At 52.2% G+C, this 16,993-nt stretch overlaps 2 protein-coding genes across 6 annotated transcripts in view; both read right to left on the bottom strand.

The window, feature by feature from the left end:
• Positions 1 to 2,239: 2,239 nt before the first annotated feature.
• Positions 2,240 to 8,360, bottom strand: Klhl35 (kelch like family member 35). Its single transcript, XM_029541752.1, has 6 exons — positions 7,493 to 8,360; positions 6,251 to 6,435; positions 5,578 to 5,696; positions 4,763 to 4,951; positions 3,334 to 3,522; positions 2,240 to 2,556 (listed from the first exon to the last, which is right to left on the bottom strand). The coding sequence occupies exons 1-6, from the start codon at positions 8,347 to 8,349 to the stop codon at positions 2,368 to 2,370; spliced, it is 1,728 nt and encodes a 575-aa protein (XP_029397612.1). The 5' UTR covers positions 8,350 to 8,360; the 3' UTR covers positions 2,240 to 2,367.
• Positions 8,361 to 15,033: 6,673 nt separating this feature from the next.
• Gdpd5 (glycerophosphodiester phosphodiesterase domain containing 5) overlaps positions 15,034 to 16,993 on the bottom strand; it is an 80,775-nt gene continuing 78,815 nt past the window's right edge. For 4 of the 5 annotated variants that reach the window (XM_029543735.1, XM_029543736.1, XM_029543739.1 and 1 more), the window contains one exon: positions 15,034 to 16,787. In XM_029543735.1, the coding sequence (XP_029399595.1) occupies positions 16,639 to 16,787 (149 nt within the window). In that variant the 3' untranslated portion in view covers positions 15,034 to 16,638. The remainder of the gene's footprint in view (positions 16,788 to 16,993) is intronic. The other variant, XM_021195708.1, reaches the window with a different exon arrangement.

Here is a 16,993-nt window from a genome sequence, read left to right as displayed (position 1 = left end):
TCCCTCAAGTACAATTAAATGCTGAGCAGGGATGGAAGTGAATACCAGACCCAGACTTCCAAGTCTGCCATAGGCTCTTAGTACAGTGGCTTAGCCCCGTGGCTCTCAGGCTGTGGATCACAACCTCCTTGGGAACAAAGGACCCTCTCATGGGGTTGCAGATCAGACATCTACATTAGGGTTCATAAGGTAGAAACAATATAAGGTTGCAGTGGAGTGATTTTTATGGGTGGGGTCACTACAATGAGGTGGTGGCATTAGGAAGGTTGAGAACCTCTGCTCTAGCCGCCTGCACTGATTGGCACTCATTAGTTGTGGAAAACACTGATAGCTCCTAGTTTCGTCAGACTTGTTCCACAATTGAACATCAGTTACAATGACTGATGTGTGGCACCTCAATGATAAGGCACTTTCCTGGCATCCTTGAGGTCCTGGCCTCAATCTCTAGTAAAAATAATGCCAGCAGCCTAGTTCTCGCTGGGTCTGGGGTTGAGCTCAGGTTGTTAGGGGTGGCAGTACACCTTTACCCACAGAGCCAGCTTGACTTTTTTTTTTTTTTTTTTTGTCTTAATAGTTCATATCTACTGAAGACCTTGCCAGTGTGATTAGTGTTACAAACATCTCGGGGCTGAAGTGAATGTAGTGCGTGTCCCTACATTTGTCTCATCTTGACAGTTTTCTGTCAGATTCCCTGCCATGATGAGTAAACAGAAGTTGTGAGCCTCACCTTCATTCTCAGATGAAGGATGGTGCAATACAGAGAAATGCACTGAGGAAGTGGAAGGGTGCTGTGATGGCCCCTATTCCATTGTTCATGTCCTAGGCTGTCCCATTTTTGCATGCTCCTAATTGTCTCGCTTGTGTCCAGCCAGACACAACATGCATAGAATAAAGGAGTCTGAATGGGAAACTTGGGGTTACTGCTTGGCCCTCAGGAGGTGTCTATCCAGGGAAGACATCCACATCCTCTAGAAAAAGAGCTTGCCCTGGATGGGCTCCTATTGTTCTTGGGTAGACATGTGATAGGTGCCAGTGCTTTGTCCTGTGTCCTCTTGGGTTGGGGACAGGCATCCCGTGGGTCTGGCCTGCACTCCTGCCCCCCCCCACCCGCCCACTCACTGTCATTATCAGCTGTGTCCAGATGGCCACAGTTCCCTAATCTGTGCTATTGGAACTCAGCTGGGACCGCAGCCTTTGTGCCTGGCTGTGATGGGGCAGCCCCAGCTGGAGAGACCCTGCAGACATGACCCTCGGGCACTGAGGATGGGAGAGATGGGAAAACAAACAGGCTCGTCTTCAAAAGGCAATCTGAGTGCAAATGAGTGTCTGCAGCTGGGGTTGGCCAGTACCCAGGACTGCAGCGTCAGCATCGCTACTGTGTTACCCTTTCTCCCATCCAGTTTTCTCAATGTCCTGGAGCCTAGAGCCATATGGAGTGTATTGTGGCATCAGAGCTGTGCCTCACATTGATGTTGGGGATGTGGCCTGTCCAGGTACATCCTGGCCTGTGGCTATGGTGTCTTCTGCCCTGAAACAAAACTGCTGAGCCTGGAGCGGTGGCTCAGCTCGGTGGGTAAAGGCTCTTGCTGCTAACCCTGATGATTTGAACCTACATGTTAGGAAAGAACTGACTATACAATTTGTTCTCTGACCTCCACACAGGTACCATGACTCAGAAGTTTTAACATTTACAGTAACCAAAGTAAATGGGGTAATGAGCGTGCTAAAGGTTGAATGTAAGTGTTCCTCCAAAATCAATGTTAGGACCTAATATCCAATGTCAGCATAGAAGTAGGGGTGGTGACATGGCTCAGCTGGGTTTGCCACACCAGCCTGATTCCCAAACTCAAAGGTGGAAGGAGAACACGGAACCAGACAGAATCTGATGCATGGCACCTTGCCCCTGGCCTCTTATGCCTAGACCTGAGTAATTTATCTGTTCATACACTCCTACAGTGGTCTAAGGAGTGGCCTGCAGTGGCACAGGAGTCCTGGCAAGCTGCAAAAGCAGGAAAGGAGGCTAGGGATCCTTCTCTAGCTAAGCAGGCACAAGCTGGAACACACCCAACTCCACCCCCACCAACCCCACCCCCTGAGACAGGGTTTCTCTGTGTAGTCCTGGCTGTCCTGGAACTCATGCTGTAGACCAGGCTGGTCTTGAACTCAGAAATCCGCCTGCCTCTGCCTCTCAAGTGCTGGGATTAAAGGTGTGCACCACCACTGCCCGGCCACACCCAACTTTTGAAAAAGGTTTTATTTCTATAAGAAGAGGGGAAATAAGTTAAAGGACTGTTCACATGGAGGTCCTACGAGGGGAGCCAAGTGCCCTGCCCAAATGTTCTCCTGGCTGAAGCTGCCCCGTCTGAGTCATCGGCTCAGGCTCTGCACGATGGTGACACAGCCATGAGAGCTGGTGCAGCGCTGCAGGGACGGCTGGGCCTCCACCTGCCCACTGCCAGGGTCAAAGGTGAAGACACTGCTGGTGCTCTCCCCGTGTTCATCCCGCCCACCAAGGATGTGGACCTTCCCATCACACACCGTCACACCACAGCTCTCCTGAGTGGACAGACAGACAAACAGTTAACTGGGATGCATCCGGGGACTTCTGCCGCTATGTGGCTGAGCCTTGCCCTACAGCCTGCCCAGGCAGTACAGATGGCATCGAAACAAGTCCCATGCTTTATGTCTTAGGTCTCATCTGCACAGTTCAAAGAGTAACCATCCTCTACACTGAATATGCCATAGCCTTCATTTGGTCTTAGCCAGAAAGCTAAAGCTGTGCTTAGAAGATTGTACCCATGCCTGGAAGATTGTACACACAGGAACAGTGACACCATCCTACAACTGTATTCAGGGAAGTTGGAAGCCTCAGCCTTGAATCATCCAGGACCCAAATGGACAGGAACCACCAATTATACCTGGTACATGGTTTCTTTGGAGTTTTGGGGTAACAGGTGGGTTCGGGGGGAGCAAGGGGCTGTGGGAGTCAGAACTTGTACCTCTGGTCACTGATGCCACTGGGATAGGGAACTTAGCAAGTCTCTTGCCCATTCTTTGCTAGTTGGTTCCTTTGGGACAGACCAACTCCCTTACTCAGTGGCAGCACTTGAATTCTATGTACTGCCTTGCATTTTGGCCCTAGACCAACCTCCCTAAGTCAATTCTTATCTGAAATGAGAGGTGATTTGTCATTGGGAGGACAAGCAAGGGGACTAAGTGAAATCATTTATAATGGGATCCTGCAAAACCTCTAAACTGGAGCCCCAGAGCCTTGGAGTGGGTCTGTACCCCCGAATGGGCCAGTGCAGGAACTTGCCAGGGAGCCCCACTTACCACAGGGGTGGGCAGGTCAGCTGCCTCTCTCCAGACATCTGAGCCAGGGTCATAGGTGAAAATTTTGCTCATGAGGCCTCCCACCACATAAATGGTGTCTTCCAGGGAGACAGCCTCAAGACACCGCTGCAAGAAGGGTGCTGGGGACCGCAGACTCCACTGGTCTTCCTTGGGGTCAAAGCACTGCACCTGCAGGAGGGAAGACAGTGGTGAAAGAGCCTCACCCCAAACTGCTCTGCTACTTGGCACAACACCCTAATTTTTATCCCACTACAACTGGCTTATACAGTGCAAAAGATCAAACCCAGAGCTTCCTACCTTCTACACCCCCGGCTTTTAATAGATCATCATCATCTTTCAGATAGAGGAAAAGCACTTTAACCAGTTCTACCTCTCCTAATGTTTAAAAATATTGCTTTTATGTGTTTCTGTGTATCAATGGGTTCTTGCAGAGGCCAGACAAACCTGGAGCTAGAGTGAGAGGCAGTTGTGAGCCATTTAACACGAGTGCTGGGAACCAAGCTCTGGTCCTTTGCAAGGGCAGCCAATGCTCTTGACTACTGGGCCACCCCTCCAGCCCGATCTTTTCTTTCTTTCTTTTTCTTTTCCTTTTCTTTTTTTTTTTCTTTTCTTTTTTTCTTTTTTTTCTTTTTTTTCTTTTTTTTTTTTTTTTGGTTTTTCGAGACAGGGTTGACAGGGTTTCTCTGTCTAGCCCTGGCTGTCCTGGAACTCACTCTGTAGACCAGGCTGGCCTCGAACTCAGAAATCTGTCTGCCTGCCTCTGCCTCCCAAGTGCTGGGATTAAAGGCGTGCGCCACCACGCGCGGCAATCTTTTCATTTTTAAAATCTATGAAACCCACACGGGCCATCGGAAGAGTTCAGTTGTTCTGCTGACTGAGTAACCTTTGAGGAGTGCCCCCTCCCTCTCCCGGTTTTTCTTTTCTTTTTTTTTTTTTTTTAAATCTTTTTAAAAAAGATTTATTTATTATTATATGTAAGTACACTGTAGCTGTCTTCAGATGCTCTAGAAGAGGGTGTCAGATCTCATCACAGATGGTTGTGAGCCACCATGTGGTTGCTGGGATTTGAACTCAGGACCTTTGAAAGAGCAGTCGGTGCTCTTAACCACTGAGCCATCTCTCTAGCCCATCTCCCGGTTTTTCGAGACAGGGTTTCTCTGTGTAGTGGCTGCCCTGAAACTTGCTCTGTAGACAAGACTGGCCTCGAACTCCCAGAGACTGACCTGCCTCCGCCTCCCCAGTACTAGGATTAAAGGCGCGTGCTTGGCTGAGGTCAAGATTCCCCGAGTGCTGACGGGATTTAGGAAATAGACTGGCTCACACCAGTGCCCAGATCTAGCCTGCACATAGTAGGCTACACTGTTTCCTGTAGTCTCTTCAGTTCCCTAACCACAATGCCTGAGCCTACCTTGTCAGTGTTGACACCGTCCTGCCCTGCGCCCCCAATCACGTAGAGCTGGCCAGCGCAGGGCGCCACGGCTGCAGAGCTCACGGCCTCCAGCAGGGGCGCTGTGGCCGCCCAAGTGTTGGAGAATGGGTCATAGCGCTCCACGCTGCGCAGGCGTCTCAGGCCATCGAAGCCACCAACTGCAAAGAGCTGAGGGCAAGGACAGAGGCCAGGGCCCCTGGATTCAGAGCTACAGGCGACTCCAGCGCCCCACTGCTTCACTCTGTGATCCCACCAGGGGCGTCCCAGCACAGCTATTGCCTGGCCAACGTCCTCTCTCCCTAGTTCAGGAACCCTTCCCTGTATCTGAGTGACGAGGATTTCAGCTGCAAATGATGCTTAGTAATAACCTGAGTGGTTACTAAGGGTTTACAACCCACCTACCACTTCCTGTTTTTGAATGCAGAACGATGTTTACAAATATAACTGGCAGTATTTTGTTTATATGTGGGAGAGGCAAGACTCAATCCCTGATCTGTTTGGTACCGAAGCCTAAACCTTTCGCCACTGTATTCCTCAGTGTTGGCTATTTATCTGGTAGGGGTGGTGATGTTGAGAAAGAGTCTTGCTATGTAGCCCTGGCTGGCCTCAAACTCATGACCCTCTTGCCTCAGCTTCCCAAGTACCCAGTTGCAGTGATGACTGCTAACACTACTACGGGATCTTGGGAAAGTCCTTATCTTTTGGGAGCCTCAGATCCCTCCCCTTTTGCCCCCCACCCCACCCCGACCATCTCTGCCTTGGATCCTAAGGCAGCTGTCATAGCATGTGCCTACCTGTCCCTGCAGGGCCACCATCTTGTGCCTCCACCTGCCCTTGTGCATCGAGGCAACCTTGATCCAGGTGTTCAGATGGGAGCTAAACATCCAGACATCACGGCTATTGATGTGACCTCCTATGGAGAAAGGGGCAGCTGCCCTTCCATAGCCCTCTTACTAACCCCCAATGCCCCCAAAGAGCCATAAGCACTCCTAAATCCAAAGGAGGGCGTATGACCGTAGTAGGGACAGGGCTAAGAGATCCAGAGGGGATGGTAATGCTCACCAGGTGCCTGTGGGGTGACACATCTTGTGCTCAGGGAAGCAAAGGAAGAGGAGTGTCCCCAAGTGTCACTGAGAATGTGTGCTGGGCCAGCGGAAAGCAGAGTGCACCTTCATTGCCATCCTCATCTCTGAGGTGTTAGGATTATTATAGTGTCTCCATATAGGAAATGAGGGTGGAGTTTAGGGACCGAGAATGACCTATTGAATACCAGGTGGCCTTGTGTCAGAGCAAAGACTAAGGCCAAGGCTTAAGGCCTCTGGCCCAAACCCCACATCAACGCTCCCACCATGACTAGGCTTTGCTGGACCACACAGTTTTAGTCACTAAGCAGCCCTCATTCCCTCACTGGAGGAAAATATAAAGGAGTGGGTGGGAAACTAGAGGCTATTTTACTTGTACCCTCACCAGAAACGTAAATGTCATTTCGAAGTGCACAGGAGGCAAATTCAGAGCGCATATAACCAGGCAGGCTAGGCAGTGGGGTCCAGCGCTGGCTTTCTGGGTGGTAAGCATCCGCAAAAGGCAGTTTCAGGAGCCCCTTTCGGTCACACCCGCCAATGACCACGATCACTTCAGCTAAGTCCATGAACCTGGGGTGGGGATAAACCCAAGACCTCTAGATTCACACCTGCTGCTGTTCTTCTCACGCCGTGTGTCCCCACCCCCCAAACAGTGCTGGGGATTACTGAACCAGAACACTAATATGCTCTGCCTCTAAGCTATATATCCCCAGCACATGGGTTTTTTCCTATGGCCTCTGTTCTCAAACTCCCTATCCTGTTTCTGCTTACTGGGCACTGAATTTACAGGCCTCCAGCACCAAGCCCAGGTCCTTTCTGCTGTTTTGATCACACCAGACAATGCCGCTGGCTTTCTGCCTGCCCTGGCAGCTACCCCCGGAAGCCACCACTTCCACCCCGACCTCTGGTTACAGATAGGAAGAAGTCACTAACTCTTACCCCAGTCTGCTCGCCTCTAAGTTACAGGGAGGAAAAAGCCTTTCCCCTTTTGTTGTTTAGTCCTTCAGATGGTTGTTAGGATTATTGCGCCTTTTACAGTGGAGAAAACAGGCTTATGGATTACAGACTCTCAAAGTCCTGCTTAGTTTTGAATGACTCCTCTGTCACCGACAGCGAATGTACTGTACCCTTCCTTCCTCTAGCCACCTCCTAATAGGGAATTGCAGTGAGCAAGATACTCGGGCTTTCCGCAAAGCTCTCTACCACCGACCCTTTGGCCTAATCAGTCCAAACTCTCTGACTAGTGCTTTCCTAACCCATTGTGTCCCCAACCTCGGACTCGGCATTAGAGACAGCATAATCCCTGTCTCCAGTCCCTTGGGTATGAAGGGCCATTGTTGACTATAGTCTCTGGGTCTGGCATCTCACGGGTGAAGTGGGTGTTTTGTATGCTTTTGTATGTTTAGTTGTCTTACAAGCCTGTGCGTCCCCAGAGGGCAGATCCCTACGGGACCTGTTGGTGAGAATGACAGATGGGGCATGGAATAGAATGCATTCCTCCTTCACCGACGCCAGGTACCAAGCTTATGAAGTGGCGACATTTCAGATGGGCAGTGAAGGAACCAGAGCTGGGGAAGACACTAGGTCTCACTGGAGCTCCAGGTAAGCAAGCCGGAGGCCATCATACCTCCGCGGCCGGGCCCGCAGCGCGCCCGCCTCCCGGCCCAGGATGAAGCAGGCGCGGGCCTCGAGCAGCAGAGGGCGGCAGTCGCCGCACGCCTGCAGCAGCTCGTCCGCCTCCACCTTCTCCAGGAAGTAGGCGGGCGCCAGCAGCGGCAGGCGCACGTGCTCCAGGAGGCGACGCAGCTGCCCGCGGCGGGCCGGCGCGTCGTGGCGCACCCAGCGCATGGCCGCCTCGAACACGGCCTCCTCGCGGGCCACGCGCAGCGCGGGGTCGGCCAGCAGCGCCGCCACCTCGTCGGGCGCGAGCTCCAGGAAGTCGGCGTGGCGCGCCACCTCCACGAAGGCCTGGCGCAGCACGCGGCCGCAGCGCTCGGCCAGGGAGGCGAGCGAGAAGGCGGCGGCGACGCGGCGCAACGCCAGGCTGTTGGCGGCGCGCAGGCGGCCCTCGAGGAAGCGCGCGCAGGCCTCGCGCAGCCCGGCCACGCCCAGCCGCTCGGCCAGCGCCAGCACGGCGGCCGCCTCGTCCTCGGCGCGCAGCCGCACGCCCGCGCCGTACACGTAGTCGAGCACCACGGCCAGGGCCTCCGCCGTCCCCGGCGTCTCGGGTCCTACCGGGACCACGGCCGCCGCGCGCTCCGGACGGCCGGCGGCGAACAGGCCGCGGAAGTGGGCGCTGGCCGCGCTGAGCGCCGCGCGGTGGCACGGGAAGTCGCGGCCTCCGGCGCGCAGCACCACGTCGGTGAGGGTGCCGCTCCGGCGGTATGCGTTGAGCGTCTGCAGGATGCGCTGCGCGTGGCAGGACGCGCCGCACGGGGCCTCCGTGCCCGGCTCCGACTCCTCGCGCCCCGGGGTCTCCCGCATCCTGCGGGGGAGAGGACACGGACCGCGTCGGAGATGGGCCTGCTGGTGGACTTCCCGAACATCTAGGCTTCCCTTCACTAGTTCATTCACCACTCGCTTCCCGTGCATTCACACCATGCACCTACTGACCCCATCACCCCATCTTGACTCCTGATGGCGGTGAGCCAGCCCTGCCTTGTGTGTCCACTCTTCCTCTCCAGTGGGAGCCATATTGCCCTTTCCTGTTCAGATATGGTAAGCTTTTCCTGCCAGGCTCTGCAGGAAACAGATGGCAGACTCAAATAAGATAATTTGAGGAGAGTTTAAAAAGAGGGGGTGGCGGTGGAATGATTCATACGAGTCTAGACTATGCAGTGTTTAAGGGATTTCAACTAGGATTGAGTAGTGTCCCATGGCTACCACCGACAGGAAGACCACTCCCAAGTTGTGAAGAGGGATCTTCAGGGAGTTTGCAGGAACCTGGACGAAAATGTCTGTATAGGGGATTCAGGCTAACCTAGACCGTGTGTGTGTTCGTGTCTCCTTTAGATCTCTTGTAGGTACTTTCCCTTGACCAAACTCTCCTCTCTTTAGTATCTGTCCCACCTTCCACAGCACAGCATACTAGGAACTCAATACTTAACTCAAGATCAAGTTCATGTATTATTTAAGCTGGTGTTTATTAGAATGTGTGTGCACGCGTGCTGAACAGGCATAATCCCTGCCTTTCTGGGGCTCAGAGCATGGGCAGAGTCCTTTGAGGGATCTCAGGAGAATTGGGGGAGCTCAGAAAGGATAATGAATACAGTTGGAGCAGAGTTAGGGAAGAGGTTCCTGAGATGGGCAGAACTAGCTGTGTAAAAGCAAGAAAGGTTTCTAGTCTCCAGTGGAAAGATTCAGGTTCTAGGGACCACATGGGGCTATCATCCTCCTTTAGTCTGGTGTGATCTCACCTAGGCAAGCCACTAGCACCATTTCTGAAACAGAATAGTTACAGTTCCTAGCCACAGAACTGTAACTGTTGGGGTATATAAAAGCAAGCACTGGAGCTGGGCGTGGTGGCACACGCTTTTAATCCCAGCACTCGGGAGGCAGCGATAGGCGGATTTCTGAGTTCAAGCCAGCCTGGTCTACAAAGTGAGTTCCAGGACGGCCAGGGCTACACAGAGAAACCCTGTCTCGAAAAACCAAAAAAAAAAAAAAAAAAAAAGCAAGCACTGGGTTTGTAGTATGCCCCAGCTCACCTTTTTACAGCATGGGGTGTGGATAAGTTGACCCTCATAGGAGTTGTGAGGAAGCAGTCATATGGAGGGAGCCTGCCCTTGAGAGGTTAGTATGAGGATCAGTGAAGGGGTGTGTATGAAAACGCACCACAGATTGCAGGCCGTTCACCCTGGTTAGGATTTGGTCCTTAAGAACGCACAGTCAATACTTGGCATGGTCTGAAAATGGACTCCGAGGCTCATCTCTGCTTCTTATCTGTGCCTCTCCCTACACTGTCCCATCTGCATATCAGCCTGCCTCTCATAGCCTATGCAGGACCATGTAAGTGGATCCCCTGCCTCAGAGTCATAAGAAATAAGCTCCTGGTAGACAAGGACTGTTGCCCAGATAGAGGCTGCCATGCACCAGGCAGACGGGGAGGTGTGTCCTCAGGGACCGACCAGGCATGCACAGAGGGAAATGAGGCAGGTCATTGGAGTGCAGCAGAGCTGTTCTTAGCTAGCCTAGGACACAGCTACACTCTAGGCTGAGAACCAGGAAGGCAGGTCTCAGCATAAGGAGTCTGCCTGCTAGTGTGGTGGACCTTAAGTTCACCTCCTAGCAACTGTGCCAATACTTACTCATTCTACTGTCACCTGCGTCTTAGGCTAAGGGAACTGTGGGGACACGATAGTGGGAGACTCGGTTTCCACCATGGACTCTATCGTCTGGGGGTCCAAGGACACATGGGAAGTTAGGGATTCTGTCAGCATTCACCCATCTCAGAGTCATGGGCTGAGACTCAGCCTGTGAAACTGGCTCAGTGAGCCACTATCCTGCTCTTCCCCTGGACACACACACACTCCTCCATCCCCACATACACCCTGTCACACACAGCACAGGCTCACACTTTGGGTGGACGATCCTCGGAGCAAGACACCCCTTTAGCCAACTGCTAACCTGGGTACTTGGCTCTTACCTGGCCACGCCCTCGTCCTGGGACTCGAAACTCCTGTCTCTGCCTGCCGCAGCTCTGCCTGCTTGCCTAGCAGCCTGAGCTGATTTTATTCTCCCTTTGCCTAGACTCCCACTTGGGCTCAGCTGCGGGAGGACAAAGGGTCTGTCTGGGCGCCAGGGGGAGGGGAGGAGAGGGAGCCGGTAGGAATGGGCACTGGGCTTTTGTTCCCCTCTTGGGCCAGTGTTGGAAGGGAGAAGTGTGAAATTGGTTGTGTGTTGTGGTAGGCTGCGGTGTTTTGAAGACTGGGGGGTGTCTGCCTCCAGTAGATGGGGTGGCTGTAGGTGTGTAGGTGTTCCTAGAACTTGTATGTGTGTGAGCGCATGGGACACAGTGACTGTAGTCCTGGGGTGCTTGGGCTCTGGGGACATGTGACTACATGGCTTTGGATGTAACCAAGAATGTGGCCGCCTTTGCTGTGGATCCAGGTTTCCCTCCTGCCTCTTTGTCACCAACTCACACAGGTTCTTCCACCACAGGGTTCCTGTCATTGTATTTGTGACTGGTGACTGCATGGCAGGCTTGTGTGTGTGTGAGGAATGAGTATATATAAGGTGTCTGTGTGGACAGATGCTCATGCAGATTTGACCAGGATCTTCTGTGCTGTGTGCATTGTGTGGTCCTGTAACTGCGCTGTCCAAGTGGAGGAGTGTGAGCCTCGTGGAGAGAGCACAGAGGAAGGACATGTTGGCACTGAGCAGTTTGAACTGGATGGAGAGAGAGAGTGGGACAGCTCTGAGTCCACCTGACCTTCTGGAGCCAGACAGTGTGGAATTAGAGGTTGGTGTGCAACCGCTTGCTGCCTCTATGAAGGACTGCAGGGCTTGTCACAGGAGCACAGCAATCAAGGGAGGAGGTAGTCTCCAATAGTGTCTGTCCTGTTGTGTCAGGACACTGTCACGTGTTGTCACTGGACAACACTGACTGCATGGATGCCTGCCCCTCGGCCTGACTTCTCTCATCAGCAGGGGGGTAATGGTGACTCTACGCTTTGTGTGGAGTTGCCTCTGTGTTAGAGCCTGCTATTGCCTGGCTCAGGGAGGCTTAGAGATTGTGGGAGATGGGGGGTATTATGGTTTGGTATGAGTATAGAGTGTCCCCTGAAAGGCTTCATGGTGCCAGAGGGAGATGGCTCAGAGAGAAAGGCACCTGCTTCTATGCCTGAGGATAGCTGAGATCCACAAGGTGGAAAGAGAGAACTCACATACATACTTGTAGCACGCAGGTGCCCGTGCACATTCACACATTTGTACATAACAAATAAAAGTGAGAAAAATTTAGATCAGGTGTAGTGTGGTATATGCCATTTATTCCAGTACTCAGGATCTCTGCAAGTTCTGGGACAGCCTGGTCTACTTAGTGAATTCTGGGATAGCCAGGGCTATATAGTGAGTCCCTGTCTCTTAAAAAAAAAAAAATTTTTTTTTTTTTTTAAAGCTTTACAAGTTGGTACCTTGGTCCCTAGGCTGGTGGTGCTCTGGAGAAGTCTTTGAGCACCTTCCTAATGGGTTCATCCATTAAGGGGTTAATACTTTGATGGTCTTTGTGAAGTGGCAGAGAGGTCCAGTTGGGGTGTAGTTGGTTGGCCCTGTACTTTCTTTGTGGCTTTCTGTCTCCTGCCCATCACGGAGTATGTCATTTGTTCTGACACATGCTCCCTGACACCACGATGCGCTTCCTAGTAGCAATAGTTAAGTTACCAAGTATGGAAAAATAAACCTTACTTCTTATTATGTTGTTTTACTCTGGCATTTTGTTCCAATGGTAAAAATCTAGCGCAAAGCATGTACTCTGAAGTCTAGCTGAGGTTTGTCAACGGACCCTGCTGTGTTGACTAGTTTATGTCAACTTGACCCAAGCAAAAGTCACTTGGGAAGAGACACTCAACCCAGAAAACATCCCCCTACCTAATTGGCCTGGGGACAAGCCTGTGGCTCATTTTCTAAGTTGGTGATTGATGTGGAAAGTCCCATCCCCTCGGGTTGGGGGAAGGGCAGGCGGTCCCCAGGGCAAGCCATGAGGAACCAGCCAGTAAGCCTTGTTCCTCCGGTGGTCTCTTCTTCAGTTCCTGCCTCCTGGTTCCTGCTTTGACTTCCTGCCCTGAGGTACCTCAGCGATCTGAGATATGTAAGATGGAATAAACCCATTCCTCCTCAAGTTGCTCTTGGTTGTGATGTTTTATCATAAGAATAGAAAAATAACCAAGACACTGCTCCAAGAAATGGTAAACTGCCTGAATACCGGAGGGCACGAACTTCTCAGTATAGTGGAGAAAGGGCGTCATGGGGGCAGGGAGATGGCTTAATAGGGAAAGGCGCAAGCTGCCAAATCTGATAACTTAAGGTCAGTCTCTGGGACCCCATCATAGATAGGTCCAGTTATTAACCTGACACAAACCCATAGTCACCTGGGAAGGTGGAGTCTCAACTGAAGGATTGCCTTGTGACTGGTGTGTGGCATGTCTGGGTTTTTGTGTTTTTTTGTTTCCTTTTGTTTTTTTAATTGCTAATTGATGTAAGAGGATTCAACTATGATGGGCAGTGCCATACTGGCCAGGCGGTCCTGGGCTTCATAAAAGGCATGTGAGCAAGCCAGAGAGAGGTGAGCCAGCAAGGAGTGTCCCTCCTTGGTCTCTGCTTCCCGCTTCAGTTCCTGCCTCGAGCTCCTGCCCTGGAAGACCTGACTCTCACAAGTTTCCCTCTGACCCATCTACTGTCACACACACACACACACACACACACACACACACACACACTGTAAAAGGAAGTGAGTGGCTTGAGGACCTTTAGACTTGGGAAGGAGCTGAGGGTTCAGAGAGACCTGCAGGAGATAGAGGTTCATCTGGACAGAGAAGGCACAAGAGAGGGAGGAGTAAGGCACAGGAGTCTAGAAGGTGAACAGGCCCTTTTGCTTCTCTGTCAAGTGGGCAGTGAGCTGGCCTCTGTAGTCAAGGGGATCTACTGGGGCCTTTAGCAGGGCAGGGTTTTCAGTAACCCCTTAAGTTAGGGAAGGGAAGCCAAGGTGCAGTGCGGGCTGAAGGCCTTGGAGGATGGAGATAGGACTGCCATTCATTGTTTGGTGACAGGGAGGTGGCCTGATCATCCTTGGGCAGGAGAGGATTTCGGAATCAGGTTCTGATGAGGGTGGGATGCAGCTAGCGATTCTGAGTGGGACTCTAGGTTCTGCATCCTTCTTTATCTCCTCTGCCCTAAGATTGCAAGGTGTTTCATGGGCACCAGCATGGCCAGGAGCCTTGGGTACCCTGTCCATATGGCCCAAGGGAGTTAACTGGGCAGGGAGAGGATTCCATGAAAATGTGTCATCTTTTCCAAATGGCTTTCCATAGGCTAGACAGTTGCTCGGACATCACATGGGTAAGACTGTACACACTTCCCAACCTCACAGATCAGGTTTGACTCTACCTGTGTCCTGGGGCAGGCAGATGATCTCTGCCACAGAAGGAGATCTCGCTAGATGTGCAGTGGTGAGGGAAATGGGGGGGTAAATCCCCCCAGACGCCCAAGGGACTGTGTAGAGAGGCGAATGGAAGACAACCAAAGGGTCTGAATTTGGAAGGGGCTCAAGGTGACACAGAATCTTTTCATAAATCAAGAATTCCATCTAGAGGGGCTGGTGAGATGGCTCAGTGGGTAACAGCACCCAACTGCTCTTCCAAAGGTCCGGAGTTCAAATCCCAGCAACCACATGGTGGCTCATAACCATCCGTAACAAGATCTGACTCCCTCTTCTGGAGTGTCTGAAGATAGCTACAGTGTGTTTACATATAATAAATAAATAAATATTTAAAAAAAAAAAAAAAGAATTCCATCTAGAACATCCACTTTTGGAGACGAGACAGTACATTGTCTCCTCAGTGGCGTGGCATTGACCCAGTGCAAGCTGGGGCAGGGGTCAGCCTTCTTTGCTTCAGGTCTCAAGACCATGCAGAGTTGTACTGAGCCCCAAGGTTTAAAGGCTTTCCCTGTTTTCCATGACTAACCCTTACCACAGAGGGCAGAGGGCAGAGCTGGGAACACTGAGAGGTGGGAAGGGACACGGACACCTGTGTTCCCTGGGCTGTGTTTGACTTCCAGCCCAGGTGCCCCCTCTCATGCTAAGCAAGGGTATGAGCCTGTCTCAGCCAGACCCATAGCTAAACCTCTGCAAGGTGAGGATGCATCCCAGCACTCAGGACTTGTCCTCCATGTCACCACGAAGGATCCCCACCTTCACTCTGCTGCACCATTCCAAGGTGGCTACAAAAGGTGCATGCAGGCTGGGTGTGAGGCCCTGCTCTCCCCCTCCCTCTCAAGAGAATTGAAGGTTGTTTTGTTGTTTTGCTTTTTATTAAGAGCCAGTTATGATGGAGCACACCTTTAATCTCAGCACTAGGGAGTCAGAGAAAGGTCGATCTCTGTTCAAGGCTAGTCTGGTCTACATAATGAATTCCAGGACAGCCTGGGCTACATAGAGAGACCCTGACTCAAAAAATAAATGATTTTATGTAGATGGATGTTCCACCTATACCACGTGCGTACAATAAGGGCCAGTCACAGATAGCTGTGAGTGTTCTGGTATTGGTTCTTAACTGCTGAGCCATCTCCCCAGACCACTGGAGTTTATTTTGTTAGAAAGACATTTGGGGGGCTGGAGGGATGGCTCAGTGGTTAAGAGCTCTGGCTGCTGTTCTAGAGGACCCAAGTTCGATTCCCAGCACCTCTGTCAAGTGGCTCACCACTGCTTGCAACTCCAGCTCCGGGAGAGCCAACATACTATTCTAGACTCTGAGGGTGCCCCCACTCAAGTGGCACGTACTCAAGCACACAAATACATACTTTTAAAAGTAAAAAAGGTAATTTTTAAAAAGCATGTGCCACCCTCCCCCAAAGACAATTTTTAAGCCTAAGAGTTAAGGGTGTGGATGTAGGCTTCTCAAAGAGTAGCCCTGGCTTAGCCTATGTGACTTTGGATGGTCACTTTAGCATCCTGCCCCACAGGGCATTCATTGGTTGTACAATTCAGGGGTTGCTGAAGTCCCAGCATCATGGCTGATCAAAGGAGGGACTCAGATATCCAGTCATTTTCACTTTCTTTTTTGTTTTTGTTTTTGTTTTTTTTTTTGTTTTGTTTTCACTTTCATCTGCGAAATGGCTCTTCCTCAAACCCGGGGCCAACACCTAACCCCAACCCCAGCATGCTGGGTCCCCAAACTGCCACTGACAATTCAGAGACAACACACATCAAGATGGCAGCTTTAATTGTCTTTGCCTTCAGGTTTCTTCTGCTGTAGGCAACCTTGGCCAGAGGCCCACGCTTGACTGAGCCCAGCGCGCTTTGCCCGGGTGGCCCATTGCCCTGTGGCCGCTGCTGTGGGATCCTGAGGTCAGATCAGTCTGTCCTTCACCTGGACCTCAAGGCTTCTTCTGCCCCAGAGGTCTGCCGGACAGTTGGGTGTGAGGCAGAACAGCCCTGAGCCCGTGACTCCGGTCCTCCCCAGCTGCTTCTCAGGGACAGAGAGGCCAGTGGTGGAGGGGAGCTGGTTGGGAGGAACACATCTCCACCACAGCCACTGCTTTCTCCTGAGATGAACTTCCTTGTGCTTTGAGATGGGTGCAGAGCATAGACCCCCCCCCCCAGGCAGGAGGGAGGCCCAGCCAACGTCCTCAAGGCAGGGGTGAGAACAGTCAGTCATCTCACAGCACAGACAGGTAAATAGAGAGGTGTGGGCACAGGGAGCCGTCCACGTCCTCCACTGGCTTGGGGCACACGGCACAGCCCAGTGACTCACCAAACCTTCCAGGCTGGGAGGCCAAGGAGGACTATGAGAGCGGACCAAGACACTTCCTGGATGAAAAGCCCCAGGCCTGCAGGGGCCTCTGGAGGCTGGAGTCCTGGTCCAGCTGAGCCTCAGCGGGAAGGGTCCCTCTGGTCCCCCCGACTCATGCAAGAGAGGCTGGAACAGACAAAGGAGCTTGGAGCACAAAAGGAGGCTGAGGAGCCAGAGCCCAGGCACTCCAGGGGCAGCTTCTTTCATCAGACCTTCCTCTCTTCTGGGTTCTCCTTGGGTACAAGTTGGGCACACAGATCTTCAGCTAATGCCCACCCTGCTCTGTGAAGGTCTTGGCACGGCTGCCAGCACTTCGAGGGCCCATGGGGGTGGCTGTGCTGTTGGCATAGGTGTCATAACTGCTGTCTGAACACACGGAGAGCTCGTCAGAGACTTCCACACCATCGCTGATCTCTGTTGGACCAGAGGAGACAGAATGCGAGTGAGGAGACAGAATGAGAGTGAGGAGACAGAATGAGAGTGAGAAGACAGAATGTGAGTGAGGAGACAGAATGCGAGTGAGGAGACAGAATGCGAGTGAGGAGACAGAATGAGAGTGAGGAGACAGAATGCGAGTGAGGAGACAGAATGCGAGTGAGGAGACAGAATGCGAGTGAGGA

Source organism: Mus pahari, chromosome 1 (genome assembly GCF_900095145.1).
Source record: "Mus pahari chromosome 1, PAHARI_EIJ_v1.1, whole genome shotgun sequence".
In the NCBI taxonomy this organism is placed as follows: Eukaryota; Metazoa; Chordata; class Mammalia; order Rodentia; family Muridae; genus Mus; species Mus pahari.
This window is presented reverse-complemented; position numbering and strand designations above follow the sequence as displayed.